Raw genomic sequence first — 16,995 nt, 5'->3', positions numbered from 1 at the left:
CATTGTCTGCCCCTAGAAAGGAGCAGAAAGCACATGACAGAAATGAATCCCCCCTCCCTGCCCATATCCCCATCACACATCCTCCATCCCATAGGCACATCTTCCCTCTTAAATGGATACCCGGTATGGCAGTTAGGATGTGGGATATTAGGTGTAGTAGTCTGGTGGCTCTGGCTGAAGGGATGATATTGGATATTAGGGGTAGTAGTCCGATGGCTTTGGCTGATGGGATGATGTGGAATATTAGGGGTAGTAGTCCGGTGGCACTGACGGGATGATGTGGGATATTAGGGGTAGTAGTCCGGTGGCTCTGACGGGATGATGTGCAATATTAGGGGTAGTAGTCCGGTGGCTCTGGCTGACGAGATGATGTGGGATATTAGGGGTAGTAGTCTGGCGGCTGTGACGGGATGATGTGGGATATTAGTGGTAGTAGTCCGGTGGCTCTGGCTGAAGGGATGATGTTGGATATTAGGGGTAGTAGTCTGATGGCTTTGGCTGACGGGATGATGTGGAATATTAGAGGTAGTAGTCCGGTGGCTCTGACAGGATGATGTGGGATATTAGGGGTAGTAGTCCGGTGGCTGTGATGGGATGATGTGGGATATTAGGGGTAGTAGTCCAGTGGCTCTGGCTGACTAGATGATGTGGGATATTAGGGGTAGTAGTCTGGCGGCTGTGACGGGATGATGTGGGATATTAGTGGTAGTAGTCCGGTGGCTCTGGCTGAAGGGATAATGTTGGATATTAGGGGTAGTAGTCCGATGGCTTTGGCTGACGGGATGATGTGGAATATTAGAGGTAGTAGTCCGGTGGCTCTGACAGGATGATGTGGGATATTAGGGGTAGTAGTCCGGTGGCTGTGATGGGATGATGTGGGATATTAGGGGTAGTAGTCCAGTGGCTCTGGCTGACGGGATGATGTGGGATATTATAGTGAATGTGGCTATGCGGAGAGGGCGGGGCTGTACACCCAGCTTTATATATAAATATATATATATATAGATAGATAGATAGATAGATATAATCATTATAATTTGTTATAACTAACTGTAGTTAGTTACCATGCCCAGGCAGCGCCGGGCTCTTCAGCTAGTACTTTATAACACCAGCTTGAAAAATGATTTTAAAATCCGAAATGTTGGCCTACTGAAATGTATGTTCAGTGAATGGACTCAATACTTGGTCGGGGCTCCTTTTGCATCAACTACTGCATCAATGCGGTGTGGCATGGAGGTGATCAGCCTGTGCCTCTGCTGAGGTGTTATGGAAGCCCAGGTTGCTTTAATAGCAGCCTTCAGCTTGTCTGCATTGTTGGGTCTGGTGTCTCTCATCTTCCTCTTGACAATACCCCACAGATTCTCTATGGGGTTAAGGTCAGGGGAGTTTGCTGGCCAATCAAGCACAGTTATACTGTTGTTTTTACACCAGGTATTGGTACTTTTGGCAGTGTGGACAGGTGCCAAGTCCTGCTGGAGAATGAAATTTCCATCTCCAAAAAGCTTGTTGGCAGAGTGAAGCATGAAGTGCTCTAAAATTTCCTGGTAGACAACTGCGCTGACTTTAGTCTTGATAAAACACAGTGGACCTACACCAGCAGATTACATGGCTCCCCAAGCCATAACTGATTGTGGAAACTTCATACTAGACCTCCAGCAGCTTGGATTGTGGCTTCTCCACTCTTCCTCCAGACTCTGGGACCTTGAATTCCAAATGAAATGCAAAATTTACTTTCAGCTGAAAACAACACCTTGGACCACTGACAACAGTCCAGTTCTTTTTCTCCTTGACCCAGGTAAGACGCTTCTGGCGGTGTCTATTGGTCATGAGTGGCTTGACACAAGGAATGCGACACTTGTAGCCCATGTCCTGGATACATCTGTGTGTGGTGGCTCTTGAAGCAATGACTCCAGCAGCAGTCCACTCCTTGTGAATCTCCCACAAATTTTTGAATGGCCTTTACTTAACAATCCTTCTTTAGCAATGACCTTTTGTGGCTTACCCTCCTTGAAGAGTGTGTCAATGACTGCCTTCTGGACATCTGTCAAGTCAGCAGTCTTCCCCATGATTGTGGAGCTACTGAAACAGAATAAGGGACCTTTTTACGTGCCTAGGAAGCCTTTGCAGGTGTTTTTTTGTTAATTATTCTAATTTACTGAGATAATGACTTTTGGGTTTTCACTGGCTGTAAGCCACAATCATCAACATTAACAGAAATAAACACGTGAAATAGATCATTCTGTAATGACTCTATATAATTAATATATGAGATTCACTTTTTGTATTGAAGAACTGAAAAAAATTCACTTTTTGATGATATTCTAATTTTGTGAGAAGCACTTGTAGATGGCCCATTTTATACCAACTAAAGGGATTCCTACCTCTGAACAAACCACAGAACTAATAGTCAAAGAGATATTTAGGCTGCATGGAATTCCTGACAATGTAATTTCTGATAGAGGTGTTCAGTTTACATCACTATTTTGGAAAACCTTCTGTAAAGCTTTAGGAGTTACTCTCAATTTGTCTACTGCCTTCCACCCACAATCCAATGGCCAGACTGAAAGAACTAACCAAACTCTAGAACAATACCTGCGCTGTTGTATTTCTTACCTCCAGGATGACTGTGTGGATTATTTACCAACTGCAGAATTTATAATAACTCCAAACACAGTTCTACATTCCAAAGCCCATTTTTTGCTAACTATGGCTTGCCTTCGGTATTTATTCCTAATCTTCCATTTAATACTTTTGTTTCTGCTGTTACAAACAGATGTACAGAGTTGCAGAAATCTCAGAGAGGGCTAATTAACGTTACCAAAAGCCAAATAAGATTATAAAGAAGCAGCAGATAAACATCGCAAACCTCTTCCTACCCTTCAGGTCAGTGACAAGGTTTGGCTTTCTACAAAAATTCTGAAGACAGATGTACTGTCTTCTAAATTGGGTCAAAAATTCACAGGACCATTAAAATTTCTGCAAAAATTAATCCAGTCGTTTTCCGTTTGAAACATCATGTATTATACTCCAGAGCTGCACTCACTATTCTGCTGTGCAGTCACTGTGTACATGCATTACATTACTGATCCTGAGTTACATCCTGTATTATACCCCAGAGCTGCACTCACTATTCTGCTGGTGCTGTCACTGTGTACATACATTACATTACTGATCCTGAGTTACATCCTGTATTATACCCCAGAGCTGCACTCACTATTCTGCTGGTGCAGTCACTGTGTACATACATTATATTACTGATCCTGAGTTACATCCTGTATTATACTCCAGAGCTGCACTCACTATTCTGCTGGTGCAGTCACTGTGTACATACATTACATTACTGATCCTGAGTTACATCCTGTATTATACCCCAGAGCTGCACTCACTATTCTGCTGGTGCTGTCACTGTGTACATACATTACATTACTGATCCTGAGTTACATCCTGTATTATACCCCAGAGCTGCACTCACTATTCTGCTGGTGCAGTCACTGTGTACATACATTACATTACTGATCCTGAGTTACATCCTGTATTATACTCCAGAGCTGCACTCACTATTCTGCTGGTGCAGTCACTGTGTACATACATTACTGATCCTGAGTTACATCCTGTATTATACCCCAGAGCTGCTCTCACTATTTTGCTGGTGCAGTCACTGTGTACATACATTACATTACTGATCCTGCACTGATCCTGAGTTACATCATGTATTATACCCCAGAGCCGCACTCACTATTCTGCTGGTGCAGTCACTGTATACATATATTACATTACTGATCCTGAGTTACATCCTGTATTATACTCCAGAGCTGCACTCACTATTCTGCTGGTGCAGTCACTGTGTACATACATTACTGATCCTGAGTTACATCCTGTATTATACCCCAGAGCTGCTCTCACTATTTTGCTGGTGCAGTCACTGTGTACATACATTACATTACTGATCCTGCACTGATCCTGAGTTACATCATGTATTATACCCCAGAGCCGCACTCACTATTCTGCTGGTGCAGTCACTGTATACATATATTACATTACTGATCCTGAGTTACATCCTGTATTATACTCCAGAGCTGCACTCACTATTCTGCTGGTGCAGTCACTGTGTACATACATTACATTACTGATCCTGTACTGATCCTAAGTTACATCATGTATTATACCCCAGAGCTGCACTCACTATTCTGCTGGTGCAGTCACTGTGTGCATACATTACATTACTGATCCTGTACTGATCCTGAGTTACATCATGTATTATACCCCAGAGCTGCACTCACTATTCTGCTGGTGCAGTCACTGTGTACATACAGTACATTACATTATTGATCATGAGTTACATCATGTATTATACTCCAGAGCTGCACTCACTATTCTGCTGGTGCAGTCACTGTGTACATACATTACTTATTCTGTACTGATCCTGAGTTACATCTTGTATTATACTCCAGAGCTGCACTCACTATTCTGCTGGTACAGTTGTAAGGAGGTGGCGGGGAACCTCACGTGCATCTTCTCCCCTGGACACTGTTCAGGCAATTACATCCGGCACCTCATTATAATGTAATGTTTATGTACAGTGATGTTATATATCTGCCATGTACTTTGTATATGTTTAGGATTAGGGATAGAAGTTACCGTAGAGTAATAGCGGGGGTAGAAGAGAGAGGGGCACATTAAAGATAGAGAAAAGGATAGATAATGGTGTCAGTTTAGGCACAGGCAGCAATGGGTTAAGCAAATGGGAGGGGTCAAAGAGCAGGGAGGTATAGGACAACTTCCTGATTAGAGGCAGAAGCCCAGGCAGATTAACCAGGGCAGGTTATATGAGAAGTAGTGGAGCAGACAGTGGCTGGCTGTGGGGATAAGTCTGCTACAGAATTAAGGGGCCCCCAGCTGAGAACTGTGTAGTCGGGCACCAGCTCAACAGGATCATTTCCAAGAAGGATCTGGGGTCTAAGACTGGGGCGGGAGCAGCTGAGATGGCGTTCCCGGCAACTTTCCCAATTGGAACCGAACGAGGGACTGACAGGGAGCTAGTGACGTGAAAGGCACAGATGGCACACAGACTGTCCAAAGAAACTGCCCAGATGGCTGGGAAAACTAAAAGTGGACAGAACAGAGTCTGATTAGAGGTACAGCCATGAACGCCGGGAGTAACAAAAGAGAGATTACAGAAGGAATAGAGTCTGCCTGAATTGAGTCTGTGTGAATTGTGCTGCCAAGTTGATGAGTGCTCTTTTGATAAGTAAAGTTGAACTGTTAGAAAAAGACTGTGACTCCGGAGTATTTTGTGGAACTGGGAAATCAGGAGTCGGAGTGACAGAACTGGAAGAAAACCTGATAGTGACTGTGAGTGTTCTGTTGCACACTCTGCACGTGCAGCAAAGGGGACATTGTATTTCATCTGTGGGGCACCAGGGTGTAGGAAAACTACAGCTCATTGCCACAACTACCACCCTGGTCGCCTTACAGAATCACTGTGTCCATACATTACATTACTGATGCTGTACTGATCCAGATCAAGATAATACTAGAAATTTGACAAAAAGACTGTTTGGCACTTCCAAGCTAATGTGAACAGGTGCCAACTAGGAGCAGCTACCTCCATATACAATAAACAAAAAAGTTGCACTCTGTAGTGCTAAAGCATGTCAAAGTGAAATATATGAAATATGAATAGCAATACTGCTTTTGTATACTAGGCAAAATTGAGATGCTTAGGACATAATTTGGTCCTTTAGCATGTGGTAGATTTTAATTGCATTAGGATCCTACCTACCCATAAAATCAGACTTGGAAGAGAGGGATTAACATCTGCCGAGGAATTCAGACTTCAGCCTTAGGCCTCATACCCATTGGCGATTAAAAAAACGGTCCGATTTCTGGACTGGAAAAAAGGGTGGAGTACTATGCTAGTTTCTTGTGATTTCTATGCATTTTTTTCCATCTGTTTTCCATCTGTTTTTCGTCCGTTTTCCTTCCTTTTTTCTTCCTTTATTTTTTTCCTGCCACTCTTTTTCTACAGTCATTTACAGGACCATTTACAGTGTTCTATACCACAGAATGGTGATGTATCCATTAAAAACGGATGAAAAATGGATGGAAAACGGATCGTCCGTTTTTGGTCCGTTTTTTAATCGCACACTGATGAGGGGCAATACCCCGAAACAGCTGTCTTTGGATGGATACCATGTTTTGGCATAGGTGGTTTCCTTCATTGGAGACTGCCCTTCCCGTGGTTGTTTCTTCCCGGGGAAACACCTGGCTAGTCATTGCTTGCGCTGAGAAATATGTGATGGTGTCTCCGCGGCTTGTGTTTTGCATATTTTTACATATTTCCCATAAGGGATGGGGGCATTGCTCTAGAATCACTGCATTGAGAAACATGTGATGGTGTCTCCGCAGTGTTGGATGTTGATCTCCATGAGGTCAATCATCCTCATTTTTCACAGTCTTCTACTAGGCATTGCTCCTACTAGCCAGTTTCCTACTCCACACTGATGAGGGGCAATACCCCGAAACAGCTGTCTGTGGATGGATACCATGTTTTGGCATAGGTGGTTTCCTTCATTGGAGACTGCCCTTCCCGTGGTTGTTCCTTCCCGGGGAAAGACCTGGCTAGTCATTGCTTGCGTTGAGAAACATGTGTTTTGCATATTTTTACATATTTCCCATAAGGGATGGGGGGCAATGCTCTAGAATCACTGCGTTGAGAAACATGTGATGGTGTCTCCGCAGTGTTGGATGTTGATTTCCATGAGGTCAATCATCCTCATTTTTCACAGTCTTCTACTAGGCATTGCTCCTACTAGCCAGTTTCCTACTCCACACTGATGAGGGGCAATACCCCGAAACAGCTGTCTGTGGATGGATACCATGTTTTGGCATAGGTGGTTTCCTTCATTGGAGACTGCCCTTCCCGTGGTTGTTCCTTCCCGGGGAAAGACCTGGCTAGTCATTGCTTGCGTTGAGAAACATGTGATGGTGTCCCGCGGCTTGTGTTTTGCATGTTTTTACATATTTCCCATAAGGATGGGGGCATTGCTCTAGAATCACTGCGTTGAGAAACATGTGATGGTGTCTCCGCAGTGTTGGATGTTGATCTCCATGAGTTCATTCATCCTCATTTTTCACATACTGTCATTGGTTGATGAGTTTGCATGAATTGGCCAAATTATGTGCTAAGTGTCTTATTTGTTTCCTAGTATCCAGAAGCAGTACTGCTATTCATATTTCATACATTTCATGTTGAAGTGCTTTAGCACTTCAGAGTGCAACTTTTTTTGTTTATTTACTACAAAGGTGAGTCCACATAACAATGACGTATAATTCCCACATACTAGTGCACCTTACAATCCAACTATAAGTGCTCTAAAAATTGTCCAAATTACACACCACAGTATACAATATATACGGTATAATACTGTCAAATAGTGACCAAAATAATATTAGTATATAGTGTCCACATAACACAGTCATATATTTCCTACATAATACTGGTGCACATTGCCCAAATGATGTTACCCAAAAAAGTGTTTAAATAATGCCGCCATACACTGTGTAAAATGTGAAGACGCTATTGGTAAAATCCCAATTCTAAAAATTAATTGTAACTGCAATTTTTTTGCATCTTTCTACTATAGAAATATATTATATTAGTCGGCATCCAAACAGTAAGAAATCTTATAACCTTATATTTACAGGTCCTGGTCGCATAGCGTTTTTTTTTCTATTATTTCACAGTGTGTAAATTCTCTTTCTATACTGTAGAAACACATTAAATGTATCCAATTCCATAAGAGTCCTTATTCCTAAGTGCATTTTCCATGCGTAGTCATGAATGATCCAGTTTTGTGGATTATCCGGATAAATACATTTCACCATGCAGAGATCTGCGGGGAGGAGGGTTCCTTTATCATATAAACCCTATTTTTTAAAAGTGTCCGGAATTAAATAATAAAGACTTTCAATGGACCAAACATGAAATATGATCGAGCAAAAAAAGAAAGACTCTTCATTGTATGGATAACCTGCGCTTGTCGTATCCTATCACTCGCTATGATAAAGATCCTGCGTTCTCTGTTACTTACGTGCTATTTGGCTGAGGAGCAATAGAGGTAACATCTTGTGCCCGTCGTCTTTCAGCGTCCCTCTCTTCATGGGATCTGAGCCTCGCTGAGGGTTTGGTGCTGTGTATATATACTAGGGGTCGAGGACCAGTAAACTCCAGTAAATGATTAAATAAACAGTTTGGTGTCACAACCGGTGTTTGTAGAGTGGAGGAGCCGAATGATATTACCCAATTCACTAGAAACACAAAAGTGGTGAAATTCCTCCTAATTTACTTAGTGCCTCGCAGGACTTAACTGTGGGGCAATTTGGCAAAGCTGAGACAAGATACAGTACTCTATGAAGGCCATCAAGTAAATTGCATTTTTCCTTTTTTAATGAGTTATTGCAAAGTCCTCCTTGTGTACCAAAATATATTATATATACACACTGCTCAAAAAAATAAAGGGAACACTAAAATACAATATCCTAGATATCTCTGAATGAAATATTCCAGTTGCAAATTTTTTTTCATTGCATAGTGGAACGTGTTCAGAACAATAAAACATAATAATTATCAATTTAAATCAGAATGAATGTCCCATGGAGGTCTGGATTTGGAATGATACTGAAAATCAAAGTGGAAAATCAAATTACAGGCTGATCCAACTTCCGTGGAAATGCCTCATGACAAGGAAAAGATGCTCAGTAGTGTGTGTGTTGCCTCCACATGCCTATATGACCTCCATGTGTGTGCATGCTCCTGATAAGGAGGCGGATGGTCTCCTGAGGGATCTCCTCCCAGACCTGGACTAAAGCATCCGCCAACTCCTTGACAGTCTGTGGTGCAACGTGACATTGGTGGATGGTGCGAGACATGATGTCCCAGATGTGTTCAATCGGATTCAGGTCTGGGGAACGGGCGGGCCAGTCCATAGCTTCAATGCCTTCATCTTGCAGGAACAGCTGACACACTTCAGCCACATGAGGTCTGGCATTGTCCTGCATTAGGAGGAACCCAGGGCCAACTGCACCAGCATATGGTCTCACAAGGGGTCTAAGGATCTCATCTCGGTACCTAATGGCAGTCAGGCTACCTCTGGCGAGCACATGGAGGGCTGTGCATCCCTCCAAGGAAATGCTACCCCACACCATTACTGACCCACTGCCAAACCGGTCATGCTGAAGGATGTTGCAGGCAGCAGATTGCTCTCCACGGCGTCTCCAGACTCTGTCACATCTGTCACATGTGCTCAGTGTGAACCTTCTTTCATCTGTGAAGAGCACAGGGAACCAGTGGCGAATTTGGCCATCTTGGTGTTTTGTGGCTAATGCCAAACGTCCTGCACGGTGTTGGGCTGTGAGCAGAACCCCCATCTGTGGACGTTGGGCCCTCAGACCATCCTCATGGAGTTGGTTTCTAACCATTTGTGCAGACACATGCACATTTGTGGCACGCTGGAGGTCATTTTGCAGGGCTCTGGCAGTGCTCCTCCTGTTCCTCCTTGCACAAAGGCTGAGGTAGCAGTCTCCTTGTAGCGCCTCCACCCTCTGGACACTATGCTGATAGACATAGCAAACCTTCTTGCCACAGCTCGCATTGATGTGCCATCCTGGGTGAGCTGCACTACCTGAGCCACTTGTGTGGGTTGTAGAGTCCGTCTCTTGCTACCACGAGTGTGAAAGCACAACCAACATTCAAAAGTGACCAAAACATCAACCAGAAAACATTGGTACTGAAATGTGGTCTGTGGTCAGAATCACTCCTTTATTGAGTGTGTCTTGGTAATTGCCAATAAATTCCATCTGTTGTCTATTCCATTTGCACAACAGCATGTGAAATTGATTGTCAAACAGTGTTGCTTCCTAAGAGGACAGTTTGATTTCACAGAAGTTTGATTTACTTGGAGTTATATTCTGTTGTTTAAGTGTTCCCTTAATTTTTTTGAGCAGTGTATATAAAAATGAGTGTGTGTATGTATGTATGCAAGTGTGTGTATTAAGCCACACCCACTCCATATAGCCCCACCCACTCCACATAGCCTGTCACTCCACACGCAAAGCCCCATATAATAAATATCTAATATATACATATATAATACATATCTAATCTAATATATACAGTATATATATACAGCTCTGGCAAAAATTAAGAAACCACTGCAGTTTTATAAAAATCAGCTTCTTTACATGTCTAACAGCCATTCCATTCCAGTGTCAGTTGAATTCCAGCCAGAGTACACCTCATTCTACTTAATGTGCTTCTGATTAGGTTATCACCTGAACCAAACCTTATTTAACATAAGGAAGTATAAAAAAACCTTGCTGTGGTGCTCATAATCTTCTTGCAATAGGACAAGGTGGATGGCAAAACAAGTGCTAGTAATATCCAAAAAGTAATAGGAGTGAAAAAATAACTTTTAACCATGCCAAAGGAGTTGAAAAGAAAAGTCTTGAGTGAGGAAAAGAAGGGCTCAATTCTGGCTTTACTAGCAGAGGAATACAGTGAGCGTCATGTTGCCTCCATCCTTAAAATTTATAAGACAGCAGTTCATTACAACAAGGTCAAGCAGCAGACATTGAGGACGACAAAGCTACAGACCGGAAGAGGGCGAAAACGACTCTCCACTGACCAGGATGACCGTCATCTTATTCAACTTTCACTCAGCAACCGCAGGATGACATCAAGTGACCTAAGAAAAAAATGGCAAATGGCAGCTGGTATGAAGTGCATGGCAAGAACAGTTCATAACAGGCTCATAGAGGCAGGGCTCAAGTCTTGTAAAGCTAGAAAGAAGCCTTTTATCAATGACAAGCAAAGGAGAGTCAGGCTGAAGTTTGCCAAAGACCACAAGGATTGGACCATAGAGGACTGGAGTAAGGTAATCTTCACTGATGAGTCTTATTTTCAGCTTTGCCCAACACCTGGTTAGACGGAGACCTGGAGAGGCGTACAAGCAACAGTGCCTTGCACCCCCTGTGAGATTTGGTCGAGGATCAGTGATGATCTGGGGACACTTCAGCAAGGCTGGAATTGGGCAGGTTAATCTTTGCGAAGGACATATGAATCAAGCCGTATACAAGGTTATCCTGGAAAAACAGTTGATTCCTTCTACTCAGGCAATGTTCCCCAACTCTGAGGACTGGTTTTTCCAGCAGGACAATGCGCCATGCCAAACAGCTAGGTCAATCAATATGTGGATGAAGGGCCACCACATCAAATCCCTGTCATGGGCAGTCCAATCTCCAGACCTGAACCCCACTGAAAACCTCTGGAATGTAATCAAAAGGAAGATGGATAGTCACAAGCCATCAAACAAAGAAGAACTGCTTACATTTTTGTACCTGGAGTTGCATAAGGTCACTCAAAAGCAGTGTGAAAGACTGGTGGAAAGCATGCCAAGACGCATGAAAGCTATGATTAAAAATCCACAAAATATTGATTTCTGAAATCTTCCTGAGTTAAAACATTAGTATTGTTGTTTCTTTTCCAATAATTTTTAAATGATTATGAACTTGTTTTCTTAGCATTATTTGAGGTCTACAAGCACTGCATTTTTTTGTTCTTTTGACCATTTCTCATTTTCTGAAAATAAATACAAAATTTAGTGCTTGGAAATTCAAAGACATGTCAGTAGTTTATAGAATAAAAGAGCAATTTACATTTTACTCAAAAATATACCTATAAAGAGAAAAATCAGACAAACTGAAAATTTTGCAGTGGTCACTGAGGAAACAGTTGTGGTAACTGAGGCCTATTCTTATCATTTCTATGGTGTAATCACCCATCTGTAAAGCTGCAAATAACACAATTTATTATCGTGCCGAGACAGACCACCATATGACACAGACTGCAGGGGGATCCCAGAATCAGGAACTTCTCTTTGTCTGGCATGAAGCATCTCATTAACTTGAAAATTCAATCACAGATTAAAAAAAGAAACACAAGGCGGATTTCTCCAACCCAGGTATCATTTTAATCGGTGTAACAGCGCCAACCTGACAATGCCTGGTTCACTTTAAACTTATTTATACAGCTACAACTAAAGCCACTCTAAATTAGTCCTTCTTTACAATTTCTAACTAAATGGTATTACACTCCCAAGGTTGAAATCTGCTTTCTCCAATAGAAAAGCTGTATGACGCCTCAATGAGCAAGACTTACAGAAGGAAGAAAGGGAGCCAAGACTTACAGAAAGGAGTACAGAAATGGAAGAAAGGAAGGCAAGAGCTGCTTCCTCAAGGGCCACTGTAACATCTCAGCAGAGACTGCGCCTCCACCATTTACAGATGGGAGAGAACCTGCGAGACGTACAGCTATATACTATATACAGGGGAGATGACATACAGGTAAATACTGTATACAGGGGAGATGACATACAGATATATACTATATACAGGGGAGATAACATACAGGTATATACTATATACAGGAGAGATAGCATACAGGTATATACTATATACCGGAGAGATGACATACAGGTATATACTATATACAGGGGTAGATGACATACAGGTATATACTGTATACAGGAGAGATAACATACAGGTATATATTATATACAGGAGCGATGACATACAGGTATACACTATATACAGGGGTAGATGACATATAGGTATATACTATATGCAGGGGGAGATGACATACAGGCATATACTATATACTATATACAGGAGTAGATGAAATACAGGTATATGTTAGGAGTGGCAGAAGGCACTAAAAAAAATAAATAATTAAAGTGCCTTCGCCACTCGGGGTCCACCGTGCGGTGGATGACAAAACCGCTGCTGGGAGAGGCAGAGCACTAATATGCACAGGGTTCTAACTCACCCAGATGCAGTAAGGCAAGCCCTGTTAAAGCACACAGAGCTGCAGGGAAAAAATAACACAAAATAGTGTCGCTGAGCCTGTTAACCGTACAGGATCTCAGCGGCACACGTGCGGTAGCCGGAAACCAGAGTTGTTAAGGATAGTCACTACAACCGAGCGGACTTACCGTGTACACGTGTGCTCGGCGTCGCAACTGCGCACGCCTGGAATGGCTGCAACCGCAAATATCGCAAGCGTGATGCAGGACGCTAAGCTGCTGGAAGATGGAGCTTGTGCGCGTTGGCGTTAGGCGCAGGTGCTGACAGAATACCACTCACTCACACAGACCAAGGGAAGGGGTTTCATAATGAGTCAGTCACAAGTCCAAGCATCCGTCACCATACACACAGCAGCAGTATAAATATACTAGCGCATTGCATAGCGGCCATGCGCACTTTTTGTAGCATATGGGACCTGCCAGAAATCTCCAGAGCCCTGAGCTAAGCCAATGGAATCAGGAGCAGGACCTGAGCACCTGACTCCTGAACTCCAATGGGAGCTTGTCCCGTGGGCATGCTCAGAAGTTGGAAAAAAGGACTTAGCCTCTGGAGACAAATGTGAGAACCTGGATTCCTGCATAGGCATTATAGAACCCAGATTCCTAACACTATATACTATACACAGGGGAGATAACAGACAGGTATATACTATATACAGGGGGAGATGACATACAGGTATATACTATATACAGGGGAGATAACAGACAGGTATGTACTATATAGAGGGGGAGATGATATACAGGTCTATACTATATACAGGGGGAGATGACATAGAGGTATATACTATATACAGGGGAGATGACATACAGGTATATACTATATACAGGAGCAGATGACATACACGTTTATACAGTATACAGGAGGAGATGACATACAGGTGTATATACTATATACAAAAGGAGATGACATACAGGTATATACTATATACAAGAGATATTATGCCCTGGCAATGCCAGGCTCTTCAGCTAGTACTGTATATATACAACATATATATTATATAGTCAATCTTCAAAAATATCAGATTGAGCCTCGGATCTTTTGATAGAGGACGACAAGTGTCAAAAGTGCTGATGAGCAGTGACAGACATGCTGATGACCAGTGTCAGATGTGCTGATGACCAGTGTCAGATGTGCTGAAGAGCAGTGTCATTTGTGCTGATAACCAGTGTCAGATGTGCTGATGATTAATGTCAGATGTGCTGATGAGCAATGTCAGACATGCTGATGACCATTGTCAGATGTACTGATGACCAGTGTCAGAGGTGCTGATAAGCAATGTCAGACGTGCTGATGATCAGCGTCAGATGTGCTGATAAGCAATGCCAGACGTGCTGATGACCAATTTCAGACGTGCTGATGACCATTGCCAGACTGTTATGAATGAGTCACCGAGGAGGAAAAACAAAAACAAGCTAAGCCACAGAAAACCAGAGAGGTTGGTAACTAAGTGGATTGCAGACCCCTGATCCTATCCACACAACTAGCAGTAGCCGTGGAGCGTACCTACGATGATCCTAGACGCCTCATCACAGCCGGAGAACTAAATAAACCTAAAGCAAGAAAAGGGGAAATCTAAACTGCCCCAGAGCAGACCCCAAAGCAATAGACAGCCCCCAAACATGTATTGTCGGTGAAACAAGATGAAAACACAAACACAGATAGAAAAATAGGCTGAGCAAACGATGGGGCCCACACTAACTAGAAAAGACAGGAAAGGAAAGATGCTGTCTGCAATCACGCACAAAACCCTGCTAAAAAAATGTCCAACACTTTCTGATAACAAAAACCCTGAAGTCACTAGACTTCAATTCCCTATATCAGCACTCTGGTATATTCTGAAGACAGAGCAAAAAGAGACCAATCTGATCAGGGACAAAAAGCAAACTGGCATAAATAGAGACATAAGAATGGAAATTCAGCACAGCCCCAGCAGGGGCTGGCTGACCACAAAAACTGAGTAAACAAGACCAAATCTCATGTGAAAAAATAGCAGAGCACACTTAGCTTGAGAAGGCAAGAACAGAACTGGAAACCAGAACCTCAGGGCAGAAAAAAATCACCAGCACAAAATTAGGGAGTCGACTGTCTTAAATCCAGTCAGAGACACCTGATGTCCACTCACAGTCCTCCTCCTCAGGTGGCAGGTCTCTGCCATTTAGATCAGCTTCATTACCTATTGTTACCACTAGAGGGAGCCCGGATGGAGAACTCACGACTCCTCTGTCAACACATCCAGCTCCACCACCCTCACCAGAAGCCAGAGGAAAAAACGGAAAATGAGTTCACAACACCAGACGTTCTCATGACCATTGTCAGATGTGCTGATGACCAGTGTCAAACGTGATGATGAGCAGTGTCAGGCATGCTGATAACCATGTCAGACGTGCTGACGAGCAGTGTTAGATGTGTTGATGACCAATGTCAGACGTGCTCATGAGCTGTATCAGACGTGATGATGACCCATGTCAAATGTGCTGATGAGCAGTGTCAGGCATGCTGATGACTTATGTCAAACGTGCTGACGAGCAGTGTCAGACGTGCTGACAAGCAGACGACCAGTATCTGACGTGCTAAGGAGCAGTGTCAGATGTGCTGAGGAGCAGTGTCAGACATGCTGGTGACCAGTCTCAGACATGCTTGTCATAGTTTCATCCCTCACTGTGTCCTATGGGATGCTGTGAATGACATCTCAGCCACCACATAGCATCTGGAATGTGCTCGACTGTTTGTATAGTGAGTGATGGCCCAGTCGTCTAATCTGCGGCTGGGACATGCTGGGTTGTCAGTGTTTTAATTGATAGCCCTGTTGCTCAATCTGGCATTGACTGTGGGATTTCCTTCAGGTGTCTCCCAATCTTGATAATTCGCTAGCTATTTAATTGACTAGCTATGAGAAGACCATTGTCAATTGTAGTTTTGCCTATTGTGGCATGTGTTCAGTGCTCTGTGTCTGATTTCCTGCTCTTTGTTGCTGGACTTTGAATTTCTATTGACTACTTGTGTATTATTCCTTTTGCTCTTGAAGCTCTGACCTCAGGTACCTGACCCCAGACTTGGCCTCTAACTATCTGTTTCTCTTACATACTATCCTGGCATTTGACCCTGGACTGTGACTTGACAACACCTTTGTCTTGCTTCTCGGTATTACCAGCCATCTTAGTATCTGACATTGGACATCCTGACTACCCTGTCTCACAGCTTGTCCATGAGTAGTGACTCAGTGACACAGTGCTGATGAACAGTGTCAGATGTGCTAATGACCATGTCAGATGTGCTGATGACCAGTGTCAGACTTGCTGATAACCAGTATCAGACATGCTGATAACCAGTGTCAGATGTGCTCATGACCAATGCCAGACATGCTGATGGTCAGTGTCAAATGTCAGGCATTCCGGGGTCAATACCAAAACATCACATAGTAAACCAAGGGAAAATATAAAGTCGCCAGTCAGATCACATGCCAGGGTCAGAATGCTAGAGAAATAGGGGATAAGCAAGAGGGGCAATAACAAACGGGTAGTCTGAGCACAGTCCAAAGGTCAGCAGTGGCATATCAGATGCAAAGGGGCAATAACAAACGGGTAGTCTGAGCACGGTCCAAAGGTCAGCAGCAGAAGAAGATCAGAACTTACAGTACAGAATACAGGCGAACACAAGCACAAGCTTAGAACAAGCTTTTGACTGGCAATGATCTGGCCCAGAAAGCACACATAAATAGCAGGGCAATTACCAAGAACATGGAGCACCTGTGGAAATCTCTGCACCTTCCAGTTAGATACGTCAACCAAGCTGTCAATCAAAGCACCGACGGCTCAGTACGCCTCAGCACAATATACGATGCCAGAGCTGTCCATCACAGAGTCCCAGACACTCTGAGCAGAGGAAGCATGATCGTACCCCCTCTTCAAGAGAGGGCCACCGGACCCCCAGGCTTCCTTGGAATCCTACAGTGAAAAGCTCTGACCAAACGAACAGCCTTCACTGAATGAGCTGGAACCTCTCCTCGGGTCCGTATCCCCTCCAGTGAACCAGATATTGGAAGGAATTTTGGACCCTCCGAAAATCCACAATTCT

At 43.4% G+C, this 16,995-nt stretch overlaps 1 protein-coding gene across 1 annotated transcript in view; it reads right to left on the bottom strand.

Annotated features, from left to right (window-relative positions):
• The window catches only part of LOC141051778 (complement factor B-like), a 118,655-nt gene extending 110,464 nt beyond the window's left edge, over nt 1–8,191 (bottom strand). Inside the window, exon 1 of the mRNA XM_073548801.1 lies at nt 8,094–8,191. Within this exon, the coding sequence (XP_073404902.1) occupies nt 8,094–8,163 (70 nt within the window). The 5' untranslated portion in view covers nt 8,164–8,191. The remainder of the gene's footprint in view (nt 1–8,093) is intronic.
• Nucleotides 8,192–16,995: the final 8,804 nt, after the last annotated feature.

Source organism: Dendrobates tinctorius, unplaced genomic scaffold (genome assembly GCF_039654945.1).
Source record: "Dendrobates tinctorius isolate UK_male_01 unplaced genomic scaffold, ASM3965494v1 ptg000158l, whole genome shotgun sequence".
Taxonomy (NCBI): Eukaryota; Metazoa; Chordata; class Amphibia; order Anura; family Dendrobatidae; genus Dendrobates; species Dendrobates tinctorius.
Note: the sequence above shows the minus strand (reverse complement) of the source record. Positions and strands in the feature narration are given on the sequence as shown.